We start from the raw sequence: 25,715 nt of genomic DNA on the forward strand, positions 1-25,715 counted from the left end.
AAAAACCCCATAGCTCTCTGATCCATCTGCTCAGAACTTGCCAGACACGTTCTTCATGCAAACTTGCAAATAAAAATAACATATTGCACACATATCCCAACTCCTTTTATATCTCGACGGGCTACAGCTGCAGTAGAATTCTCTTTACAGTGTTGGCTGCTACTCACTTAAAGGTAAAAGAAGGTGAAGCGTGAGGAGGGTAAAGACACAAGCAACTAAAGGAGCTCAAAAATGAAGGCTAAGTCAAATATGTCATGGAGTAACTGTGAGTGCCTCATTGCATCAGCCTGTGGCGAGGGATGAGCTCTGGGGAGAGAATGGATCCTGAGAAGGGATCTCCTCTCCATTTGTTCCCCAAGCAGAGTCTTCCTCCTGCCACTGAAGATAGATGTGCAGTGCAAGTTTGGGATACAGCCCTGAGGCCTTCCAGTGTTATTTATGCTTCAGCAGGCAGGAAGACTCTGCAGTGTATAAGCAATAAATAAGAATGGAGGGTCTGGGGTCCTTCTGGAAGATTCTGAAATATTGAGTGCAATTTCCTGCTGTTTAAGAGATTTTAAGATATCTCCAAAGAAAGATTTTATATAAAATGAAGCAAAACAAAAAAATCCTGTAAACTTATCTACCATTTAGCTTTAACTTGCCAGAGGCACATCATGTTTTATTAAAATATCAACAAAGAAGAGCCAAAGTCAACAAAAACAGAGTGGGTTCTCCCATCGTCCATCCAAATCCCCTAGATTCTCTAGGGTACTCCTGTGTTCATCTCCCTTTTAAATGAAAGTCTCCCAAGCCCTTCCTCTTCCTCGGTTCTGTCTCTGACAGCCATCTCTTATGTTCACATGTGTTTTAGTGCAAGTTTTTTGGATGCAACTTTCTTTACTATTTGAACATTTGGACCAGTACTGCTGCTTCTAAGATGCTGTTTTCTTCTTCAAGTCACTTCTCTTTCTTCCCTTCCTCTTGCCTGCACTGTTCTCTGGAAGTCACAATTCTCCTTGCTGTTTTCTTTTCCGACCACCTCTAAGGCTTCCACTCATACCACCCCTGTCCTCCTCCATTTTCTTCCATCATCTGCTCTCCTTTGTGTCGGCTTCTCTCCAACAGAGTTTCACTTTGCTTCTCACACCTCCCCAAAACAGCAATGTTACTTTCCCCTTTCCATTGGTCTCTCTAACATAAGACCTGCAAGTGAACTTGATGTTCCTCAGCCCAGCAACTACCATGCTGCAGTGCTTAGTTAAAACTTGCTCGTGTCTCAGTGTAATGTAGGCTTGACTACCCCACCAGACTGCAGCTCAAAAAGCAGGAACCCAAATCCAGCAGCTGTTTTCTGACCCATGACCTGCATTCATATGCTACCCATAATGTACAGGCACTGCATATGACAACATATCTACTAGCTCAGCGCTCCACATTTCTACACACAGTAGTCTCAAGCTGGGAATACACACGCCAGTAGCTAACAGTGATATTATATACTTCAAGTCCTCTTTGATAACTGCTCTGTTCCTGGCAAGAGGTGGCTGTATCTGAGATAAGCTCTCAAACTGCAGTGAATATGACGCAGCGATAAACACTTCCTTTCACCCACACTCACAGATTATTTGCCAAAGATACTCTATATACGGTCTCCAGCATACTGACTTTTTTTCTTTTTTTGTAGGAGATACAGTATTTAGAACAAAAAAAGGGGATATCAGAACAAGGAGAAAACAGCAATTCAACTGAAAAATACTTCGATTCACTGCCTCTGGTCCTGAGCTGTTGCTGAGCGGGGCAGAGCAAGAAGAGGAGGTTGGTAGAGTAGAAAGTTACTAGGTCCACACTTTAAATTGAGTTTGGCACTTCAAAGAGTTATGCCATTTAACATAACCTTGTAACCTTTCAGATCACAAGAGTTTGGTTTCAGGACAGCAATACATAAACTGTGAGATCCAAATACACTACTTTAGATGTAGGTCACAGCAACGGAAGTCAATTAAAATCAAATGCCTCAGGTGATATCTGTAATACAGACATCCTGTGCCAGCTCACAGTCACAAATCCTGTTTCCTGGTGTTTTCTTCCACGATATTAAAGAAGACACTTTTTAGAAAGAAAAGAGAGCAAGGCCCCTCTGCTCCTGATTATATGGCTATCAGTCTGGAGTAGCTCTGCTGCAGTCAGTGTAAATTGCCTCAGATTTGCACTGTGGAGATTTGGCCCAAATCTATAGTAATTTTCTCTAAATGTATTCCCTAACTGAAAAACAAGACAAAACACTGTCTGAATTGGAAGTACTTGAACAACCGACTATGGTTTAAATTTAAATCTGACTCATAATGGGGTAATATGTTCCACAGCATCTTCCTCCTCATAAGTCCAACGGGGGTTTCCACTGTCTGGAGGGCAGATGATTCTTTCTAGACCCCAAGCAAGCCTCACAGTAGACCCTGGCATGGACCAGACACCCCCTGACATGGAAAGGCAAAGGTCTGCTCTGCTTGTGTTAACTTCACCACAATCTGATGTCACCCTCAGGCTTTTATCTGTCACTGTTCATTTGCTCCAATCCAGTGCTCTGGTATGTCCCATAGTATATTCCCTCCAACCACAGCCTCTCAGGTACCTACACCCATGGCAGCCTTGGATAATGTTGACAATAAAAAACAGTGCTTCAGTCGCATTTTTTGTGATGCTTTATGATGTGTTAACAAAACACAGCGCTGCTTCCATAGGAAGTAATTACTAATTGTTATTGTTTGACCGTCTGTGCATAATATAAACACCTTAAAAACAATACCACAATGCTCTCTGAATGACAGCTTTTCACCCTGTGAGGGTTTCCAGTCATGCAGCTTTGCGGTGGTGTCTATTTATTTTTTGGAATGCTTATTCATAAAAGATCCTTTTTTTTTGAAGGGTGCAGGGACTTTATTCATAAATACAGAAGCACCTTAATAAAAGAAAGATGTGATGAAGTCTTAAAAGCAGGCAAGAAAACTGATGAACAAAGACATTCCCATAACAACTGAGCTTTATCTGATCAAATTCCAATAAAGCCTGCATTTGGCATAAATCTTTAAAAACATAGCAAGGACCACTGGAGGATGCTAAAACTTGTTTATTTAATATTATTCCTCCTCCTTTCCCCAAAAGTACTTTATCCCTTAATATTTTCTGAAGTCTCAGAGCATGTTGAGACGCGCATCCAGTGAGTGCAGTGCAGTGCAAAGACAGGAGAAGCAGTGCAGGAGTGTGTTTGCTATATCTGAGGTCATGCCCCTTCCTTCCTTCCTTCCTTCCTGCCTTCCTGCCTTCCTTCCTTCCTGCCTTCCTGCCTTCCTTCCCTCCTGCCTTTCTTTCTTTCTCTCTGGCTTCCCACTCTCCAATGTGTTGAAAATCAGCAGCACCACCGAGAGATTAATCCTCACTTTTGGGCAGAAGAAACAATAGAAAAGATAGTGCCTTTAAAGAATTTAATTCTCTGTGGCTTCACTTAACCAGAGCCAAGAATAGACAGAAGCTTTTATACCAGCCTTATAGAAAAAACTTAATTCTTACTTCTCTGATTTTTATTATTTTTCTGCCCTAAGACTACTTAGTATGTGAACTGCATTTCCCATCTGTGCAGGAACACACATATGTGGCTAACTAATGCTTAAATACCAAGAAAAACATTCTGGGTGAACACAGACAATAAAGAAACTGTTCCTACTCTCGTGGATTACCACTTGCCCCCTGGTTTTGTTGATGCATCCAGGGCACCTCCATGAGAATTAATGTCCAGGTCTTACCACCCAGAAAAACACAGGGGCAGCACCCCCGACACACATATCCACAATCACTCGCTCCCAGTATAAATACGACGGGGTGCTCTCTGCTCTGACCATACCTGTGAGGTAGAGTCCTGCTTCTGCTCTACCAGAGGCTGAGAGCGAGCAGCCACAGCACTGGCCTGCCACACCAACAGCCCCAGACTGCCTTCCTTGAGTCAGAGCAAACAAGGGCTGCAGGAAAACACAAAGTCCTTTTCTGATGTGGTTTGGAAAAGTGAGCCAAGTATAGCCTGAGGAAAGCTTAGCCTAAAAGGTGCAGTCTTACACTTCTTTTTTTCATTTTAAGGGGTAGCTCTGTAAAGTCAGAGGACCACACAAAGAAAGAATCAGGAGGAGAAACAAAATATTTATATTCTGCATGCTTAATTTTTCCATTTACCCTGCACACCTGTCTAGTTGTTCCTAGAATAGTTCTTCAGGGTAACATTGTCCCTTCTGCACCAGTGGTGTATACATTACTACTACTAAACTGCCACTGGACTAAATCAGAGAGCTCTAGAAGAGCAGTTAGGAGACTTGTATGTCTTCAGAGGTTTCTACTTTCCCCGTGAACCACAAAAAGGAGATCTTTGACTCTTTCCAGAAGATGTCTGCCCTTTTTTTCCTGCTTGAGTGAGAAACATGAGGGGACACAGGAACAACCATTCCCTAAAAATATAGGTATGAGAGTAATTTCAAAAACTCTCTTTAAGAAGACATCCTCAACAAAGCAAAATGCTAGACAACCCAAAACTTGGTGGGAGGAAAAAATCCCCTAATAATTAAATGTTGCTTATGCAAGACAAAAACCTACATTGTTCCTTCTGGGCACAACAGCCCTGGCAAGCCCAGCACATATCTCACAAGACAGGAAGCAGTGCTTATGCAGTGAGGAGCAGCAGCAGCTGCATGTGCCAGCTCTACCAGCAATCTGCTCTGCGAGACTCTCTCTCCATGTGTGGCTTTGCATACTGGAAGCAAAGATACGTGAGAAAGTTTTCAGCCCTTACAGAAAGTATCTGCCTCTCCCACTTCCACGGAAAACAAGCATCTTCCTCATTCTCCTCTTGTACCTCCAGTGTTTGTCCCTTCCTCCACTGATAAACAGCCCAATCAGTTTTTCATTATGCAGCCCTGAAGCTCCTCTCTAGCATCACTCCGGCATCAATGCCTCTTACCCAAGCCTCCTCACCTTCAGCTCCTTAGATTGTCCTCTTTCTACGCTTTAAAATTAATATTCTAAGTTTTAGGTTGTTTTCTATAATACTGTCCTATATTACATCCTCCTCTTCAACCTCACTCCGCTCTTGCTTCTCCTGTTAAACACTACATGTTAGTCATGAACTCCCATCGACATTAGATGCAGCAGTATTTAGGGACTTAGATGCTCCTGCCGTAGAGCTGCTGGTAAGGAACCCATGCAGTTCAGATTGACCATCACAAAGCTAAGATAATACCTGCATACAAGGTTTTGGGGAGAGCTGCATACAAGACTGCAACAAGTAAACATGACCAAAACAAGGGAAAAACAACAGGCAGAAGAAGGGAAGGCTACATGAGCTTGTAAGAAGTAAAACAGAGAGAGGAACTAACAGGCGGCTTTTATCACCTTAGTAGGTGCTTTGATAGCAAAATGCTCAGAAGACAGCTTGTCTCTCCACAGGCAAAGGAGCAAAGTAACATGCCTAAAATATGCCTGGCACGAACACACATTCAAGAGCTCACTGTGTTTGGCTTGCCTGATACTTGGTGGAGAAACGACCTAATCCAACAATAACCTGCACTCATTACTCACCTAACACTTCACTGAGTATGCTCCACCCAGCCTAAAAGAGAAATTGCCTTAGTCACCAGCTATATATTTCCCTAAAAGACCCAAGTACCTGCCCTAGATGCAGGTATCACTCATATCCATGGGCACAAGCCTGCTGGAGTCAGGCTCTCTCAAATAAGCTCCAGCTGTTTCTCATCACAGGGCGAATTCCCAGCCTAGCAAAAGCCCTTTCTTCCCTACCTCCACTGAACCCTTTGTGCCCCACATTCCTCAAACACAGCAAGGCAATGAGCCGAGTTCAGACAACCGCAGCTGTACTCCTTTCAGGTGGCTGACTAACAGCACGCAAAAGTAGAACAGAAAGCCCAGAGATGTCATCAACTCCTTTTAGGATGTCTGAGAGAAGGGTCAAGCTAGAACATATAACTGTTTCAGTGGACTGGTGTGGCAGTGTCAGAGGGACATCGTATAAGTCTCTGTGATGGCTGTTGTATATAGATGACATCAGCAACTCTCGTTAAAGATTCCTACTAGCTTTCTCTTTTAACAAATGACACATTATTTATTCAACTTTTCTGCCAGGCTGTTCTTGGGCAGGAAGGCAGCCAGGTTGCAGTCGTGAAGCCAAGCACCTAGTGATCACCTGTGGACCTGAACCATGTTGAACTGGGAATCATGCTTCTCCTACATTTAAGCAATATCTAAACAGCCCACTGCACCTCTGTCTCATAAGGCTGGCTCATACTGTCACATGAGCAAGCATGTGAACCCAAATTCTCTCCTCTCAGCTCCGAGTTTGGCTTGCATTTGACCAGATCAGGAAGGAAAATGTGAATGCTGAAAGTGATAGAGAAAACTAACATTTGCATCCACTGGATCCTAACTGGACTCTACAGTGCTGCAAACTCTACACTCTACAGTGCTCAGGTACAGCTAATGAGAGTGCAAGATAAAAGCCAAAGAGGGGCTCAACACACCTTGTTTTAAAACATGTTATCCTATCTTGAAGAGTTTTCAGCAAAATGATTCCCGAGCTGCTGCAAACAACCGCGAGTTTTACTCAGTATAATACTGCTGGGAGTTGAGCCTCCTTTTTGTTGCTTTATTTTTCAGCAAAGTGAACTATACATGAAATATGCTCTAGAAAATATTTGCACAAATGTATAGACCCTATGCAAGTGATTTAATGGCCTCAGAGTCTTTAAAGATTAAATAATATCAATCTTATCAACACTCAGGAGTGAGAGAGTCATGGGGTCATTTTCTTTTTCACTCCTCGATCTCCAAATTGTCCACTCCCTCACCTCAATCCGTAGGCCACTATACAGAAGCCCAGCCCCAAACTGCTAAACTTTGAAACTCAATTATTAACAATGCCATTTATGCAAGGAAAAGTTTAAAGGCTTCTCCCAAATACAGGCCAGAGAGAGCAGTTTGACTTCTACCTAAACTATGCTACAGGCCAGGTGCTGGGAGACAGATATCCTAGGGATGATGTCTTGTTCTGTCACGTATCGTTATACGGTGAAACTTTGGAGTCCTGAGGCACAATTGCTAGAAAAAGTTTGCACATTTCAGCTTTATGTGATTTTGAATAACGTCCTTTCTAGGAGGTTACTCTGGAGGGATGAGACTCAACCGCTTCTTCCTGTGGTTTGTTTCATTTGCTAGGTGGATATAAGGTGGGTTTGCTGTGGAGAGATGGGGAGGTGACACGTGCAAGGTGCCACTGTACCTGATATAGCTCTATCCGCTGCTCTGAGACCCGCGCCTTCGAGTTCTGTAGGCGGAAGACCCTGAACTCGGCCTTCACCAAGTTGGAGGCGTTCTTCTCCATTGCTGAGACATCAAATCTGACGATTCGGAAGTAAAGGCTGTAATAGCTCGGTGGGATGGCATCTGCAAGAAGGCAGTGTGATTTTATTATTTTTTTAATGATAAAACACGTCGCTCCTTTGAACAGTGTAATACAAGATAGCCTCAGTAGGGGAAATATCTGTAGCATGATTCAGTTTGCAACGGCCAATTTAATATTATTAATAATTCAATAAGAGAAACCTACAACACAACCCCACGTGTTTGATTAAAGGAATACCATATTAATAGAGATTTACAACAATTTCCAACTCTATTTCAGGTCATGCATTTAAACCTCCCCTCTTTCAACATACTGGTGGAAAATCCCAGATGCTTATAAATTGGGAAAGAATCATAAGAGTTGGTATCTTGCAAACGCTTTCTGACTTGCACGAGTTCACAGCGATCTGCTAAGACAAGTAACAGCAACTCATCTGATCTGTACATTCTCTGAAGCCCATTTCCCCCTAGAATACGGAGCATAAATTAGCCAAGTTCAGATTTTGTTTTCTATTCAGTTATTAAAGGATTTCATTGGAACAAAATATTCATTCTGTTTATAGTGACAAGGGCAAGAAGAGAAGAGGAAGAAGGGAGGGAAAAGGCAAGCAGACAGTAGACATTATAAACAGAATTACATTAAATTTGACCACTTGGAAGCAGTAAAAGGCATAAAACTATCCATCCCCTCACTATATATCCAGGGAAAGCAGAAAAAAACCCAGAAAAACAGACTCAATTCTTCAATAACTGTGTTAAATATACCAGTGCAGGTTTCAAAACAACCTCTTTCTCCCTTCCAGCTGAGGCTGAGCAGCAGAGCACTTTTGCACAACCTGCATTCCCCTGAAGGGTTCAGCAACCACCTGAGGCTCTTCCAGCTCATCCTGGCATGAGAAGAAACTCATGCACAGTGCAGCACCCGGACCACCCTCCAGGAGAGAGACTATCTCTTCACCCCGCTGCCTGGCAAGACCCTCTTCAGCATTAGCACCAAACTCACAAAGGAGTCAAAACAACTCGAACGACCTGATAAAAGCCTCTGTTCAAGCCAAGGGAAAGGTTTCCTTTTCTCTTACAGTGCAAAACCTGAAGTGTATAAAGAAAAAGAAGATGGAGGAAAACTGCATTGGGAGGTGGGGGAGAGGGACAATTTTCAGCTGTGGAAGCCCAAGTCACAGGCCTTCTTGGGGCCACATCAGCATAATGATTACAAAACACCAAGTTTTCCCACTAGTCACGTAGCCTGGGATTTGCCATGCATTCTCAACGTTAGGGAGGGAGGCAGTCCAGCCTCCATGAAAAGAGCCAGGTCTGGTCCAAATCTTCAGCCAGGTGTCCTGCTCCACGGCCTCCTTCAGCTACCTAGACCATTAATCTAGGCATCTACCGATGGAAAAAGTACCTTCTTCTGGAAGATATCTAATCCTTGATAGCTACAATATATGCAAGTTATCATTTCTATGTGAAGAGATGGGAGAAGCCAAGCCAAGTACATTTACCTTTATTTCTAACTATGAATGATTAAAGGTACTCAGAGTAAATCCTTAAAAATACTCACTCATCTCAATAAGACATGTTAAGAACCTAAAGACTTTCTTCTAAGTATTCACTGGTTCTAGACTGGCCGCTATCACCAGAACTTCTAACCAATGCAGCAGCTCCTGGCTACATGAGGTAACACCACTCGCAGTTATACATTTAATAACTCAGTTGCTAGATTCTAAGCAACTAGAATTCTAAAAAACTAGATTTCTAAAAAATTCTAAGTTCAAACTGACTACAGAATAAATACCAAGTATGAGCCAGTCACAAGTGGAATAAAGCAAATTTATCCTGTCTTCACAATATTCACAAACATGCTTCCTCTACATAATTGCACCAAAATCTCTTTTTTAAATATTCAGAGGTGAAAATTCATGAAACTAATCCTAGCTATGATAAAATCTTTGACAATAAAGGAAGAATCTCGGCCTCAACTGTAGATGCATTACAGAAGACAGATGACGAGTTCTCAAAATGCTTTGAAAGCCTCTGAAAGAGCATTTCTCAAAAGAGGCCCTCAGTATAGTTGATGGGTGAATATGTATAAATACAAACAGGATGCCTCAGGCTTCCTTAAGATCTCTTTAATTAAAGAAATTAAAAAAAGTTTCTCAAATTTTTACATCTGCAGTAATCTGAAATAACCCCCAATGCATCATAATTGGTAGTCTTGCCTGGCAGGCTTATTGTTAAAAAACCTGCTGCAATCTAGTAGTGAGAACTCAAAGAAAAAGATATGCCAACTACCCCCACATCAGAAATGCTCCTCTCTCCCATAAACAACACATTAGTTCTGGTCTCTCTCAAAATACCAAATCAAGGTCTTCTGAGAACAGCCTAATCTAATTCCATTACGATCTTAATTTTGATACGTTTTGCAAATTCTTAGAAAAACTGCTTGGTTCAGAGACAATATCCTCATTTAAGAGAGAATTGCTGTCTTCAACTTATTTTTCTACGACAGGAAAGTCCCATACTTGTTTTTCAGCCAAATCTATAGGAAGATGATTTTGTATAATAGTATGTATACATAAGATTGATGCTACCAGGATGAGCTGTAAGTTGTCCTTCCCTTAATTTATTTAAGGCATCAATCTACTATTTTATTCTCCAATGAAAAGCCAAACTAGCAGCCAGCTATTTGCCCTGGCACAGACTAACTCTGTCCATCCTGACTTTATTTCAGATTGAGAAGTCCTATTTGACTGTGTGTTTGATTTACATTTAGCTTTTAACTCATTCTGAGAACGCTGTTGGTTTATATTTGTAGTCTTTCTTTTCTTTTTCTGTTTAGATACTGTATATTACAAAGCTGTGAGTATGTATGTAAACAGATTTTCCTAAGCCATCTCCACATTGACACTTTTTCATATATAAAGAAGACAGACAGAGAAGGAATACTCTTTCATTGTGCATTTTTTTTGTTTGCACATCTGCATTTGCATACACAGCAAATGAGCATTTACTTTCCAACCAATGAATGAATATGAATGAATTCTTACAGAATTTCCATTTCTCTTACAAACAGTTTTATATCTTGCAAAAACTCACATAAGCAATTTGATTGCATTATTCTATCATTCATGACAGTATCCATGGGAAGTCAATTCAGAAAAAGCATTACTCGTGGACAGCAAAAAAACCCCAGATTTTTTTACTAGCTGGAACTCTTCCACTGAATAAGAATGGCTGAGAGCAGAATTCGGATTTCTGTGAAAATTAATCAACATTAAGACTGATAGTTGAGACTTGCAACTCTCTTTACGGGAATGGAAAGAACCCCATGGAGTCTACAAGATTTTGAATTAGTCTTTAAGTGATCTCAGATGTCGCAATTTATCTCTCTTTCTGACTCCACCTTAACCTGACAGTTGTATCGATTCAGTCTCAGTTGGATACCTCTGGATTCCCCTCTGGTTTCAGCTCAATGACTCCAGTAGACTCCAGGATGACTCTGATCAAGTCAGTCTGGAAGCACAGTTACGCTGCTGCAGATTTGACTCCGTAAGTATTCTTGAACCATTATCATTAATGAGTGGAATTAAATCAATGTTTCCTGCAGCTAGCAAAACACTGTGTTTTTCTCTTCTGGAGAGAGGGAATAGTAAACACAATGAAAGATTATGTTTTTATCATATTTAAATTATTCGTTAATTCAATGCTCAAAGAACTGAAGACTTACAGCTGTAATAATCATAATCACAAACATCATAATACAGTTCAGACAAGTTGGAGAAAGTGAAGGAATTATGCCTTCTCCTCCACTTAACCTGCAGAACACTGAGCATCATAAGCATAGCTTTTTCATTCTTTTTGGTTTGTTTTGTTTGTTTTTTCCTTGAATGAGCTGAAACTTCATCAGCTGCTTTATGCAGGACAGTCCAAACTACCAGGTTAATATGCACTCTTATATGTGAATAAGTGCATAAGGACACTCTGGTTTCTGTGCTTTTTACTAACTTCATTCAACATGCAGCATCCTCTAAGCTCCTGTGCCAGCAACTAGGACAGAAAGCAGCCCTGCTCTGACAGAGCAGGAAAGCACTGATGGGAAGGGGTGCAGGAGACCTGTACCAGATTACTCAACAGTTTGCAGGATTGCTTCAGGTTGGAGCACTGTCAACAGGACAGATTGAACACACCCTCTGACCAACTGCCCAAAACAGCACATAGACACCCAGGCACGGGTCCTTGGAAGAGAGCCAGATGGAGCCAAGGTTCCTTAAATCAGAAGTGGGAATGGAAGGTGTTTGTCTCATGATGGAGGTATTCCCCAAGTCAGGAATCTCCTGCATAAAAGGATGACACTTCTGCCTTCCATAGTTGTGTTCGATGAACTAAACTCTGCATTTCTAAAGCTTTCCTCACAAGTACTGCGTGTACTGACATTTCAGGAGGAAAAAAAAAAAACCAACATGCTGTTTGTCACAGCTCTTCTGAGTTGGGGTTTCTTTCTGGCAAGGAAAAAAGACTTAAATTCAATAGTACCCAAACAAGGCTTTCTCCCCACCTCCCTAACCCCCGCCTCCCCCAACTTTCATTTCTGCTGTTGAAACAAAAAAAAAACCCCAATTATATGCACAGACCAACTTAGGAAATGTAAACAACTTTTCTTTTCTTGTTGGAAGAGGCCAGACACACCGACTTCACACATACGCCCACACTGGAAAGGCTGAGAGCTTCAATCTAATCCTTCCATCAATGGCTTGTAATAAATGCTCCAAAGATTTATTTTTATTCCCTTTTGTGTTTATTAAACTTTGGAGGGTTTCTTTTCCTTTTTCTTTTCTTTCTGGTACTTTGCCCATTCTTTATTATTGCAGCTACAAAACGTGGAGTGCCCTTTTCTTCTTGCCCTTTTTTTTCCCCTCTTCCTCGTCTTTCCAACTGCAGCAGATGAATGGCGAACTAGTAGGCTTTGAAGCAGGACATGCAAATATTTATAAGAGTAGCTTGATTGTTATTAAATGCAGTGGTTATGTTTTCCACACTCTGACAAGCTTCCCTAACCCCTCTAATTATCAGGACAATTTAGGCTGTTTAGATTTCAGCTCACTGATAGCAAATTCTATGGGTTTCTTTTTTTTGTAACAAGCAGCAGCCATCCTGCATTATGTGACACTGTTTTCCTTTGTGTGAATTTTACTCTCTGCTCAACATACAGGTCCCTGTCACGAGCCAGGCCAGGCTGCCTTTAAAGACATCCAGACTGCTGGAAGGACAGGCAGCTCATCAGCTATAAAGGCACATCATTCCAGCAGGATCTCACCCTTCCCATCAGACACACTCGGGTCACAAATCCTCCCCTCTTTTCCAGGGAAAGTCTCTCCAAGAAATTACAAATTTGTCTAATGCATCTGGGCTCCCAAACTCCGTTGATGATTACTCTGCTCACCTCTTCTGACCCTGACATGACTGCAGAATCCTGCTGGAAAATGCCCCTCTGCAATGAAAGGGAGAGAAGGCTACAGGTTGTATTTGGGAACTGGGATTGATCCTTAGAGGCAAATCAGTTGCACATCAGCTTTCCCTTAGCTCTGAAACTCTATTCTGCTGTGACACTGTTATGAGCCCACCCAAAAACTAATCAGTGCTCTTGGATAGAAACACTTCCGCGTCTCTCACATCACTTTCAGCCTCTTGTGGCAAGGCTTCAAAAGTCCGACAGTACAAAAGCAGCATAAGAAACTTACTCCAGTATTAAAGTTTTCATTTATACAACTACCAATGAGTTATTACCTTTATCTGCCATTAGCCATTTGAAATTGAGGAGGGACACTGCACTGAAAGTCAGAATAAAACTCTTGGGAACACAGTGGCTAAGGGTTTCAGCTGAGGTTCAATGGCTCTAGAGCAGCTTTTCTTGCAGAACAGGGTAGTGCAGCGTGATGTAAGACACGACGCATGAATTCTGTAATTACATCTGTGTTTTGTGAAGAACCCATGCCAGAAACTGTCAGCAAAGCATCTTCCACTGAACAATCCCTAGATACATAATTTATCCATGTCAAAGGGGAGCAGATGGTTCACAACTCCACTATCCCTGATACCTTCAATCTTCATATTTACTGTGCACAGAAATACTGACACTTAGCAAGACAGACAGAGAGACATGCACAAAGGAAGACAGAGGTTTCTTCATCAGACAGCCAGAAAAAGAACAGTATGGGCATCTAATTGCTGGATTTCCCCTTAGAACAACTGAGGACTGAAACCACTTCCCCCTTTTACCATCAACACTGACCCCTGGACCCGTCTCTGCAGTCACTTGGGGAAATGTCAATACCGCTTCACTAACACAAGGATTTTAGAGTTCTGACGTGATCCACTTTGGAGAATAAATAAAAACCTCCCTCCTATAAGGACTCTGGCTGCAGCTCTTTAAACACGACTTTCATTGGGGGTGCTGGTTGACAGCCGACTGAACATGAGCCAGCAGTGTGCCCAGGTGGCCAAGAAGGCCAACGGCATCTTGGCTTGTATCAGAAATGGGGTCACCAGCAGGTCCAGGGAGGTTATTCTCCCTCTGTACTCGGCACTGGTGAGACCGCACCTCAAATACTGTGTTCAGTTCTGGACCCCTCACCACAAGAAGGATGTTGAGGCTCTGGAGCGTGTCCAGAGAAGAGCAATGAAGCTGGTGAAGGGGCTGGAGAACAAGTCTTACGAGGAGCGGCTGAGAGAGCTGGGGTTGTTTAGCCTGGAGAAGAGGAGGCTGAGGGGAGACCTTATTACTCTCTACAACTACCTGAAAGGAGGTTGTGGAGAGGAGGGAGCTGGCCTCTTCTCCCAAGTGACAGGGGACAGGACAAGAGGGAATGGCCTGAAGCTCCGTCAGGGGAGGTTCAGGTTGGATATCAGAAAAAAATTCTTCACAGTAAGAGTCAGTGGGTACTGGAACAGGCTGCCCAGGGAGGTGGTGGAGTCGCCTTCCCTGGAGGTGTTTAAGGAACGGGTGGATGAAGTGCTTAGGGACATGGTTTAGGGAGTGTTAGGAATGGTTGGACTCGATGATCCAATGGGTCCTTTCCAACCTTGTGATTCTGTGATTCTGTGATTCACTAGTTACACTAACAGAAGCCAATCCTGAAGATGTTTTCTTATTTCAGTAACTTCTTCCTATATTAGCTAACTTTTTCTTTGTAACGTAGAAACCTACAGAGCTCCTGACACGCAACAGGGAATCCATATATGTAATTATTATGCCATAAGCTGGTTACGGAGATTCAAGAGCAGACTCTAGAGTGCTCAGAGCAAAGACACTTGACAGTGCTCACATGCCACAAATGCAGGGTTTATTTTTTTCTGCCTATGCTGCCTCTGTCAACCTATGCATGTCCAAAAAATATACACCACTGAAGGTCTAGGTGGACATGAGTTTGTAACAGAACAGGAACCAGATTTTGTGACATATTTCCCACTGTTGAACCACTTGCTATTCCTCTTTTAAAACACACTAAGATCTATAACAAGATTTAAGAGGTAAACAACCCCAGGATGTTCTCCAGATTGAAAAGTTAGGTACAGTGAGGCAAAGGAGGAATTTTCTGATGTTTATGAAAGTATATATGTCTAACCAAAAATCTGACAAGAGGCTTCTGGTTCTGCTGCTACTTTCTCATTGCTTCGCCAAGTCTGACTCAAAAGATTACTGGGCAAAGCTATGACCTCAACAGCACAGCAACCTGGTTGCCTGGTTTCCAGTTACCCATACAATTAATTCCTCCAAGGTACTCCTACTGCCCTGCAGTCTGACAGACTTCAACACTCTTACAAAACTGTCTGTTGATTTCTACAATAGTGAAAAATACCCTGCAGTTCTCCTTGGGCCAAAATGCAAGTGGCATAGTAAGGACACTAGGACAGCGTAATTAGCCAGTGGAGAATCAGAGTTACGTTAAGGTTTAGGTTAAGCTTTCACAAAGACAAGCAGTAAAATAAAACTCAAATCACTGGTGGTGTCCTAGCAAGGTTGCTCCATGGGATTCTTGGTACAAAATAGTTAAATCCTGGCTTGGTGGGTCATTTTAAAGATGGAAAGAGAGGGACATCTTGATACATGCTCCTTAATTTGTGTCACTTCATCTGCACTAGCACACTGGAGCTGGATATGAGTCCTACAGTGAAAATCAAACCCTTCCAAGAAAAGCTACCATTGCCTTTTTAAGGCTGTAACAATATAAGCCATTTTAGACTTACGTATTTTTTCGTAATTGTTCTCTCTGGGACAAATATTTATGGAAGCTTTCCACAGGGTGCAAGAGCGCTCAGTCCTTGTAGGTAGAATATCAGGCAGGAAAGGGAAAAGACCGGCATGGCTGAGTCCAGACCTGCTGGTTAAACTGAAAAAGAAGAAGGAACCGCACAGGCAGTGCAAGCAGGGACAGGTAACCTGGGATGTGTATAGAGACGCTGCCCGGTCGTGTAGGGATAAAGTCAGGAGAGCCAAGGCACAGCTGGAGCTGAACTTGGCAAGGTAAGTAAAGACCAACAAGAAGGGCTTTTACAGGTACATCAGTCAAAAGAGGAAGAACAAAGAGAGTGTATCCCCACTGATGACTGGAAATGGGGATCACGTATCAACAGATGAGAAAAAGGCTAAGGTACTCAACAACTTTTTTGCCTCAGTCTTCACCAATAACTGCTCTCATCACCCCTCCTGGTTCATGGGACAGCAAGATGGTGACAGGGGGTACAGCCCCCCCACAGCAGAGGAGGATCAGGTTCGCAAACATCTGAGGAACCTAAACATATATAAGTCCATGGGGCTCGATGAGATGCATCCCAGAGTCCTGAGGGAATTGGCAGATGTGGTTGCCAAGCTACTCTCCATGATATTTGAAAAGTCATGGCAATCAGGAGAAGTTCCTGGTGACTGGAAGAAGGGTAATGTTGTGCCCATTTTTAAAAGAGTAGAAAAGACGACTCTGAGAACTACCGACTTGTCAGCCTCACCTCTGTGCCTGGGAAGATGATGAAACAGATCCTCCTAGAAGCTATGCTAAAGCACATGGAGGGCAGGGAGATGATTAATGGCAACCAACACAGCTTCACCAGGAGCAAGTCCTGTCTGACCAACTTGGTGGCTTTCTATGAGGTAACTGCAGCAGTAGACACGGGTAAACCAATGGATGTGATCTATCTAGACTTCTGTAAAGCCTTTGACACAGTCCCACACAATATCCTTTTCTCTAAATTAGAGAGATATAGATTTGATGGGTGGACAGCAAGGTGGATAAGAAACTGGTTGGATGGTTTTATTCAGACTGTAGCGGTCAATGGCTCAAAGTCCAAATGAAGATCCATGACAAGTGCTGTCCCTCAGGGTCCGTACTGGGACCGGTGCTGTTTAATATCTTTATCAATGATATTGAAAGTGAGACTGAGTGCACCCTCAGCAAGTCTGCAGATGACACCAAGCTGAGTGGTGCAGTTGCCACACTGGAAAGATGGGATGTCATCCAGAGGGACCTGGACAGACTGGAGAAGTGGGCCTGCGAGAAACTCATGAGGTTCAACAAAGCCAAGTGTAAGGTCTTGCACCTGGGTCTGGGAAATCCCCGTTTTCAGTACACGATGGGGGATGACATGCTTGAGAGCTGCTCTGCAGTGAAGGACTTGGGGTGCTGGTCGATGAGAAGCTTGACATGGGCTGGCAGTGTGCGCTCACAGCCCAGAAGGCCAACTGTGTCCTGGGCTGCACCAAAAGAAGCGTGGCCAGCAGGTCAAGGGAGGTGATTCTGCCCCGCTATTCTTCTCTTGTGGGACCTCCTCTGGAATACTGTGTCCAGTTCTGGAATCTTCAACGTAAGAAGGATATGGAGCTGTTGGAACAGGTCCAGAGGAGGGCTACAAAGATGATCAGAGGACTGGTGCACCTCCCATACGAGGACAGGCTAAGAGAGTTGGGCTTGTTCAGCGTGGAGAAGAGAAGCGTCAGAGGAGATCTTATAGCGACCTTCCAGTACCTGAAGGGGCCTACAGGAAAGCTGGAGAGGGGCTACTCATAAAGGCTTGTGGGGATAGGATGAAGGGGAATGGGTATAAACTGGAGAGGGGCAGATTTAGGCTAGACATTAGGAAGAATTTCTTCACCATGAGAATGGTGAGACATTAGCACAGGTTGCCCAGAGAGGTTGTGGATGCCTCATCCCTGGAGGTGTTCAAGGCCAAGTTGGATGGGGCCTTGGGCAGCCTGATCTAGTGGGATGTCCCTGCCTGTGGCAGGAAGGTTGGAACTGGATGATCTTTAAGGTCCCTTCCAATCCAAACTATACTATGGTACTATGATACTATGTTACAAGTTCAATCGTATTTACGTGCTACAGTTAAAAATAATTTTGGATGCTCCTTAATTTGTTCTGAAGCCTACTGTAAAAAGAGCCATAACTTTCCTGTGCCACTGGACTATCTGATTTAACTGAATCTTATTAGCCAGAGAGCCCTCATTCAAATCCTTTTTCTCCACTGGACTTTATCTGCCACTCTTTCATAATTATTCTCATAAAGCTAACAGTCTTTGTAGGCTCAGTCTGAAACGTCGTTCAGCCTGAAAAATTCTATACGACTTATCCAAGCTGGAAGGACGGAGGACAACATATGTACTTTTGACAATTACCTGTGGCTTCTTTTTTTCTCTCCTACCTCTCCTACAGGTACAATATGAAGAAAAACTACTGGGCCAACATCCCATTGTTTGTCCACCTCCTTTGAGGTGCACCTCAAGGTCAAAACAGTCAAAAACAGTCTGGGCTATTACAAATCCTACAAATGAACCCATCTTGAAATAGGTTCACAGCTATTCCATGACCCAAAATGCCAAGAGGAGTCAAATTTAATACCAAAAACTGCAGAAGCACTCTGCTTTATCTGAGATGACAACCAAAACTGATAGAGTCCACCCGATCGTTCTGCAAGGAATGACACTGAGGCATTGCTACTTCACACACTGCTTCTGCAAAAGGAAAAATGAGTTAACATGGGTACAGGCTTACACAAAAAGACCTGGCTTCCTTTCCCAGACCCCAGACTGTGCCACTAATGCTAACGTACATGAATCAGAAAGAGATTAACCCCTTTTGTGCTTTTAGTCAGGCTCTAAAGAGTAGACCAGATTTTTAAGTGTAAGCACCCAGTATTTTGAGGTTTGTTTTTTTTTTAAATCTTTTCCAGAAGTTCCTAGAATTAAATCCTCCAACTGGATGTTTCTGGCCTGATTTTCAAAGAGCCTAACTATTTTTGTGATCTTCTGAAAATCAGGTTTGGGTTTTGGCACTGAAATGGATCTGGACCTCCCTTGGCCAGCTAGCCCCAGCCTTGGGTGTTGAGACATAACGTGAAACCTTGTCTCCTCCATGGCCCACTTTGCCTCAAAACCTAAAGCAAAAATTCTCTGTCAGTCTCTGAGCAGGAGTGTAGCCACATATATAGAAAATAATAAAGATTTTAAAAAATTACAAAATGTATCTGCAACAGAGGCCAAACCACTGGGCTACCTAGGAAAAAAAAATACCAAAAAAAAGCTGACAAGTCAGAAAAATCCCCTGCGCATCTTTCCTCTCCCTTCCTTTCCATATAGTATTTCATTTAACTCGTCCATACAGTAGCGGTCCACTGGTTCATGCTGGGTGTCAGTGTGATCAGCTCCTATGTTTTCCTTGACCTGACCATTAAAGAGCAAAGAACTCACCAAAGTGACATGATACCAGAGGACAACTAGCAAGAAGGAACCAGTCTGTTGGAAGAGACATTGTGCGATTAAAAAAAAGATGATGCTCATAGAATAACCTTTTTCAGAGTCAGGATGTAAGTGCTGTAGCGTAGTGTATTCCCAGACAGATGCAACTCTTAACTTCCTCTTTTTGCCTCCTCTGTCCCTCAACGCTGCTCATTTGCAAAGATTAGAAAATCTGAAGGCGTTTTGGGATTGGGAAATACTTAGGAGTAACACCAACCTCAGTGCGTAGTACATACAAACTACACAACTTATTTTGAAGGAAATCAGTTACCTGTGTAGGCTGTCCTGAACAAAAAAGAAACACCTGTGGAACATACAGGAATACACATAAAAATAAGGATTATAGACGGTGTGCGTGAGGTTACATCTTCAAATGCATGCTAAGATAAAACAGCACAGGGACTGCAAAATATTGTGTTATTACTATTTCATAGTCACAGGGCAGTCACAAGGCAATTACAAAACACAGTTCTGGTCCATTACAAACTTTCCTGTCCTAAGAGTGCGTTCTGTTGAATAAGACTGAATTCTTCTAAGAAAGTGCACTTTTCTTCTACAACTCTGAAGACGGTGAGAACTGCCCAGAAGACTGCTTCTGCTATAAAACAAAACTGTCTGAATATTAACTTATGGAAGAGTCAGACTGAGCACTGAGCCTCGAATCAATTGCCTGGATCCAAACCTCTGCAGCTGGAGGAGGATCAAAAACCACTTGAAATTGCTGAAACCTCTGGCTAAAATGAAAGGGGAAACAGTCCAGTCCCTTTCAGGAAAACAAAAACAAAACTCCAACCCAGGCAGACTTGGTGTGACCACTGCCAAATATTCCTATGTCTTAAATAGCAGTATGGACTCCCTCCCAGGGGATGGCCCCTCTTGGGACAAAGCAGCACACGTAGCACAACCCAAGGCCTGATTTTTCTCTCCCAGAAAGAAAGGCTATTTGCCTATTTGCAAAAGCTGGAGTAGCTGCAAACAGGAGAAAACTAGCACCTCACATGGCATGTATGGTGCTCAGTGGACACTTCATGCCCCTGTCTTTGAGACTGCTTGAAAATGACCTTCCTGGAGAAAAATTCCCTCATGTTAAGATTCTATTTGCCTTTAAAGCTTTCCAGGCTGTTAGCTTGTTTTCTCTCATCCATGCTGAAATGCACGGGCTGGGTAATCCCAGCAACCATAATGCATCATGAGAGCTACTTGCAGGTCTAAATTTTGAGCCATTGAGCAATGCTTAACTGGAGTAACTTAATTACTGAAGAGCATTCTGCAGAGCAGCAAATGCTGTTTTTTCCATTCTGGACCATCTTTCAGCAAATACAGACCTCCAGGCATTTTAGAAAGTCTGAAAGGCTTGACCTCAATTCTCCTCTCCTCAAGGTCCTATTTACATGTTGCCTGTCATGCAAGGAGCCAAGAGGCAATGTAAACACAAAACATACTGCTATCTTTGTTGCTCAAAACAGAAATTTTAATCTTGTGGCAGTTTAAAACATATGGGGGGATAAAGAAACAGCACAACAGCTTGTTCTCTCAAATATAACCCCCCTATTATCTCACCACCGCTTATGGAACACTACGTTTTAAATAGTGAGAGAGAAAAACACATCCTCAGATGTCTCCCTCATGGCTGGGTCAGATGCCATTGTAGCACATGCATTCCCAACAGGAGCTGACGGATTCTTTTCTGCAGGGAAGATGTGCAACAAGCTAACACAAAAGCTGCTGTGTCCATCAACAGGCATTACAACAAGTATTAGAGTTACCAAAGCCTTTCTGAAACCTGAGATTTTGGTCCCACTGAAGTCACCGAAGAAAACATTCCCATGGCTTTCAAAAAAGCACGGAATTTACCCCCACACTTGTAAGCAGTGAGAGGATTTTCAGCACAAGAAAACTGTCTCCAGCCTTTCTGCCTCCTCTTCTCTGTGGATTTCAGTTGCCAACAAAAGGTCTTTTAGCTTTCAGCAGTTATTTTGTGACTATTCAGGGAAGAACTCCTTTCAAATCCCCATCAGGATCCTTTGAATGAAATCCCAGGTTATCACGCATCACCACTGAAATCAAATATGTAAATAGATGTGTGTTGTGTTTGGAAGCTTCTCAGGTATGTACTTTGCTATTATGCTTACACTGGAATGTAAGAAAAATACTCCTAGTGTCTTTCATCTCTCTCCATGAAGGGCTGCTCCTCATTCAACTAGGAATCATAAGCAAGAAATGCAAGTACAATCTCCTACCTCTTCTAAGAAAAAAAAAAAGAGGGGGAAAAAAACCAGTCAAAAAGAAAAAATCTCACCAGGAAATACAAGCCAACCTTTTTCAGTGGGAAAGTGAGCCCTGACTTTCTGGCACTGTTCAGCTGAGTTTTTACAGCAGTAATGGCCTCAGTGACCTAAGATCAGATTAACCTTCCACCATCCAGAAGACTGACCAACAGTTTTCCTCATAACAAAGTCCTTATTTCTCTTTCATTTTCCAGCTCCTTCTGCTTGCATGTTACTGAAGTGATATCTTGCGAAACAATTTGTAAGAAGAGATGTCTCCATCAGCAGGATGAAGAGGCAGACATGATCACAAGGCCAGCTGCGTTACCTGTATATTGTATTGCTTTACATAGAGACATTGGGATGCTAACTGGAGCACGTAAAAAAACCCTAAGCAGTCATCATAGCTCCTGAACCCAAGTAACCTTGAATAACTTTTATCTAAGAAAATATCTTCCCTTCTCAATAGCAGATTAGGTGTAAGGTTGGGGGGGGGAGCGGGTGTGTGTGTGGGGGGGTGTGTGTGTGTGTGTGTGTCTGTGTGTGCGTGTGTGTCTGTGTGTTTGAGAAAGTCTGTTTTTTAAAAAAATTCTTCCTGGCACCTTTCTCATGAATTTCACTTGCAATGACAGCCCAACCAGCAGGATTCAGACTGGCTTCACAGTGTTATCTTGGTGCCAATTTACTAATGAGCTATATTTAAAAAAATATATTGTGCAGACATTTTTATTGAATCCATCAGAGTCGCCCAAAAAATTACTTCTGTTATAAATCTATTCTCCCCATCAGCATACAAGAGGAGCTTGGCAGGCCTGCACACAGCAGCGCATGCTCCGCATCTCTCCCTCCTCCCAGCTCCAGGGTTTCCACCAAAATTGAGGCAGCAGGTGGGACAGAGCCATCCTGCAGCCCAAGCGAGACCTGCCACCCATAGGCAGGGTGACTCTTCACCCAAGGCTGCTGTGCAAGTCAGGTGAAGAAAGCGCTGCCCCTCCAGCAACTACAAATGTGGAGAAAGCATACAGCCTGCAGAGTCAGGGCACTCACAAGAGTCACAGGACAGTGCTCCTGCAAGGACAACCTGGGTCAGGTCCTCCCAGACCTGGGAAGACCAGGGCTGTCTTTTTGGAATCCCAGAAGGCAGCTCCGGTGAGGAGGATCGAGATTAAGCCTCACCCTTGGACAGAAAGACAAATACATTTTCAGTGTTAGAAGGCAGGTTAGTACATCTTTAAGGCTAACCTCTCCATGAAAACAGACTTAATACTTCTTCTAAGGTAAGCTGCGTTTACTTGTCATATGTCTATATCTGTAAAATTAGGCAATCCACTAAACGTCAGTTCACTACGGCTTGCACTCTGATGGCAAACACACTCATCACAGGCTCTGACTTGTGCCTCTCAGTGCTGGACGACTTGATCTGTATTTTAAGCCCATGAATACACATCCACATTTTAATTTTCTATGTCGAAGGGCTTCTAACGCAAGTATTGTTACAAAATCCAAGAGGATAGCTGGAAATCCCTTGGATATATCCTAAGGATTATAAACTGCCATGGTGACGCAACGCTATATTAAAATCTACATTACAAAAAATGTACCACTGCAGAACAAAGCTGTGCTGGAGAGAAAAAAAAACCAAAAACTGGAAAACATTTTGAATTATTTAAAGAGCTACTAAGAAAACTTTCCCCAAATCCAATTTTCTCCAACAGTGTCACAACAACCACAAAGCCGTCATACATGACAAACTCAGTGGTGTTGAAATCAAGGAAATGGCAGCAAAAAGACATTCTCAGGCTATTTCACAAGTCAGTTTAAGCTGTTCATACTGCTGTGTTTATGTGTCTCTTTACCTTAGCACAGAATAATCCAAATATATTTTTCTTGTTTTCAAGTCAAATGTTTCATTTCCCCTCTCTCTATCTGCAGGGTGGTTCAACCGACTGGAAGTGAATGTATGTGACATAAGTGGTAAGATCAGTCTGACTATTTAGTAGAATAGCAGGGAAAGAAGCCTACCACTTCGCTTCAGAGGAAGAGCGTAGGCAACTGGCTTCACTTTAAACAGTCATGCTGAAGTCATCCTATGAGCTTTCCTCTGCAGCCATATGCTTAGAAGCTTTCCTGATTCAAAGCCCATAGCAGTGAGGGAGAATGAGGTGAATCCAGTCTTCATGAAGCTCCAAGCTCCTCAGACTAAGGAGAGCTCAAAGGACCAAATCCGTTATGCACTTCACACCTGCAATGTGAATTTTGTCACTGTTTTTCCAACCTACCCAAACCCTGCGTTTTGATGAGGCCTTCTCTGTGCAGGAACAATAACGGGTGATAGCTTTCATGACTGTGCTGTTAGTCACCTTCCAGTTCAAACTTCTAGTGAGGGAGATGGAAATGAGCGTCAGCTTCCTGTGAGCAGGCATAGATTTACCTTTTAGGCTGAGGTCATTCCATTCATCCAAAGCTGGTCAATAGACAGCCACCTGCTACCAATGTTCTCCAAGCCTCCTCAGCCTAGATTAAATTCCTGTCTAGACAGAGCCATCCAGTCTCACAAAATATTTTTATTCTTTTAAATAGGAAGACAGTACAGTTGTAACTGACAGAAGTTAGTTAATGTAGATCACTTGCACAGAGATCACATTAAATACTGCATCCCACAAAACTCAGTAGGGCAGCAGACTTTGGTCTGTCGTGAATTGGCTATACTGAATAAGAGTATACTATAAACCATGTCCTAAGTTACTTTTCCTGTTAACATTAACCTAGAAGGGGGAATGTCCTAATGCCATAGGTTTGGAGCACAAAGTACTGTCTATTACCTATGGCTGCAGACCACTTCACGAGGCAATGTACCTTTGAACAGCTGTCTTCTGAACAAACCATGAACTATTCCTTCCCTCTGCATACTTATACAGCCTCATGACCACAATTTTTAAGTGCACATCTGTCATTCATCGCAGTTGGTGGTAGCTCTTTTAATTTTGGTGCCTCATCCCACTTGGAGCTCTCCCATCATTTCATTCCTTTAAACCACTGAGCCATTTCCTCTCTTCAGTTAGTCCCTTAAAACTTTCTTTCCTCTTTAAGCTTACGATTATTCTTTCATTAGAGCATCTTGTAGTGCCCTCTAAGGAAAACTAAATGAAATAAATAAGAACAAACCAACACATTACGCTATCATGTTCTGTACAGTGGAATAATATACATCTTGTAAGAAATAGAGCCAATGCACAGACTGATAACGAAGGTAACACCATCAAGTTTTGCTCTCTTCTGGAAGAGAGTAGAATTAAATATACACTTATAAAATATATAAAATTAAATAGGCCTCTGCAAATGAAACTTGCCTGTGAAAATACTTCCCAGATGTGTGGCTTTAATTACTATATAAATAAATAGAAAACCAGATTAAGGGATTTACACAATTGTTATGCATCATATTTGGAATTGTAGCATTTTTGTCAGCTACAATAGCATGAAGGCATAATCCAGTAAGTCCAACTGAACTGGATCAAGCTTTTCCCTGATATTCGTGTTAGGTAGATAACAATCTGAAATCAATCCAGCAGCACTCACCTGGGACTGTAACATGCAAGATATTTGGATTTTATGATATGTTCAGATTAAAAATGCTTAGGCGCTCCAGTCATTCAGCTTTACTCATTTACCAGCTCTATTTGTAAACAAATTTTCAAGCACCTACTACAATCTCCTCTGAGGAGACAAACCCATTTGTGTACAAAAGCAAAGCGTGCATAGCAGCAAAAGTGTTAAAACTGCTTGTGCCCTTGTAAAAATCAATTCATGTTTGCAAACACAGAAGTCTAGGGCTTATCATCCACAGCTAGAGTAGATCTTTATATTTTTTCTTCCTTCCTTTTTCTATTATTCTTTTACTGCTACGCACATTGATTTTAGCCTGAACAAACTGCTCACAAGTGACCTTCTTTACACAATTTAATGTAAGTAAATTACCGAGGAAGAATTTAGCACACTGTACCAGCTCATTCAAGCTTTTCCTCCTTAGGCTTAAAATCTCTCTAACTCCTCTCTCCTTCACAGGCCTGCTCTTCATCTCCAGCTGGACTGCAACGCCGTAATCTTACACTTACAAGGTAACAAGCCTGGAATGTGAAGCATCTAGAGCTCAGCAGAGTCTCTCCTTGGCACCTCAACTCACATACTTTGTTGCCTAGTGCCAAACAGTATTCAGCTCACTTTAGTCAATTCAA

At 42.5% G+C, this 25,715-nt stretch overlaps 1 protein-coding gene across 2 annotated transcripts in view; it reads right to left on the reverse strand.

Annotated features, from left to right (window-relative positions):
- The window catches only part of TGFB2 (transforming growth factor beta 2), a 67,809-nt gene that overhangs the window by 16,167 nt on the left and 25,927 nt on the right, over window positions 1–25,715 (reverse strand). For both annotated transcript variants that reach the window (XM_054063447.1, XM_009567189.2), the window contains one exon: window positions 7,310–7,473. In XM_054063447.1, coding sequence (XP_053919422.1) covers window positions 7,310–7,473 — 164 coding nt within the window. The remainder of the gene's footprint in view (window positions 1–7,309; window positions 7,474–25,715) is intronic.

This window comes from Cuculus canorus, chromosome 3 (genome assembly GCF_017976375.1).
Source record: "Cuculus canorus isolate bCucCan1 chromosome 3, bCucCan1.pri, whole genome shotgun sequence".
Classification (NCBI taxonomy): Eukaryota; Metazoa; Chordata; class Aves; order Cuculiformes; family Cuculidae; genus Cuculus; species Cuculus canorus.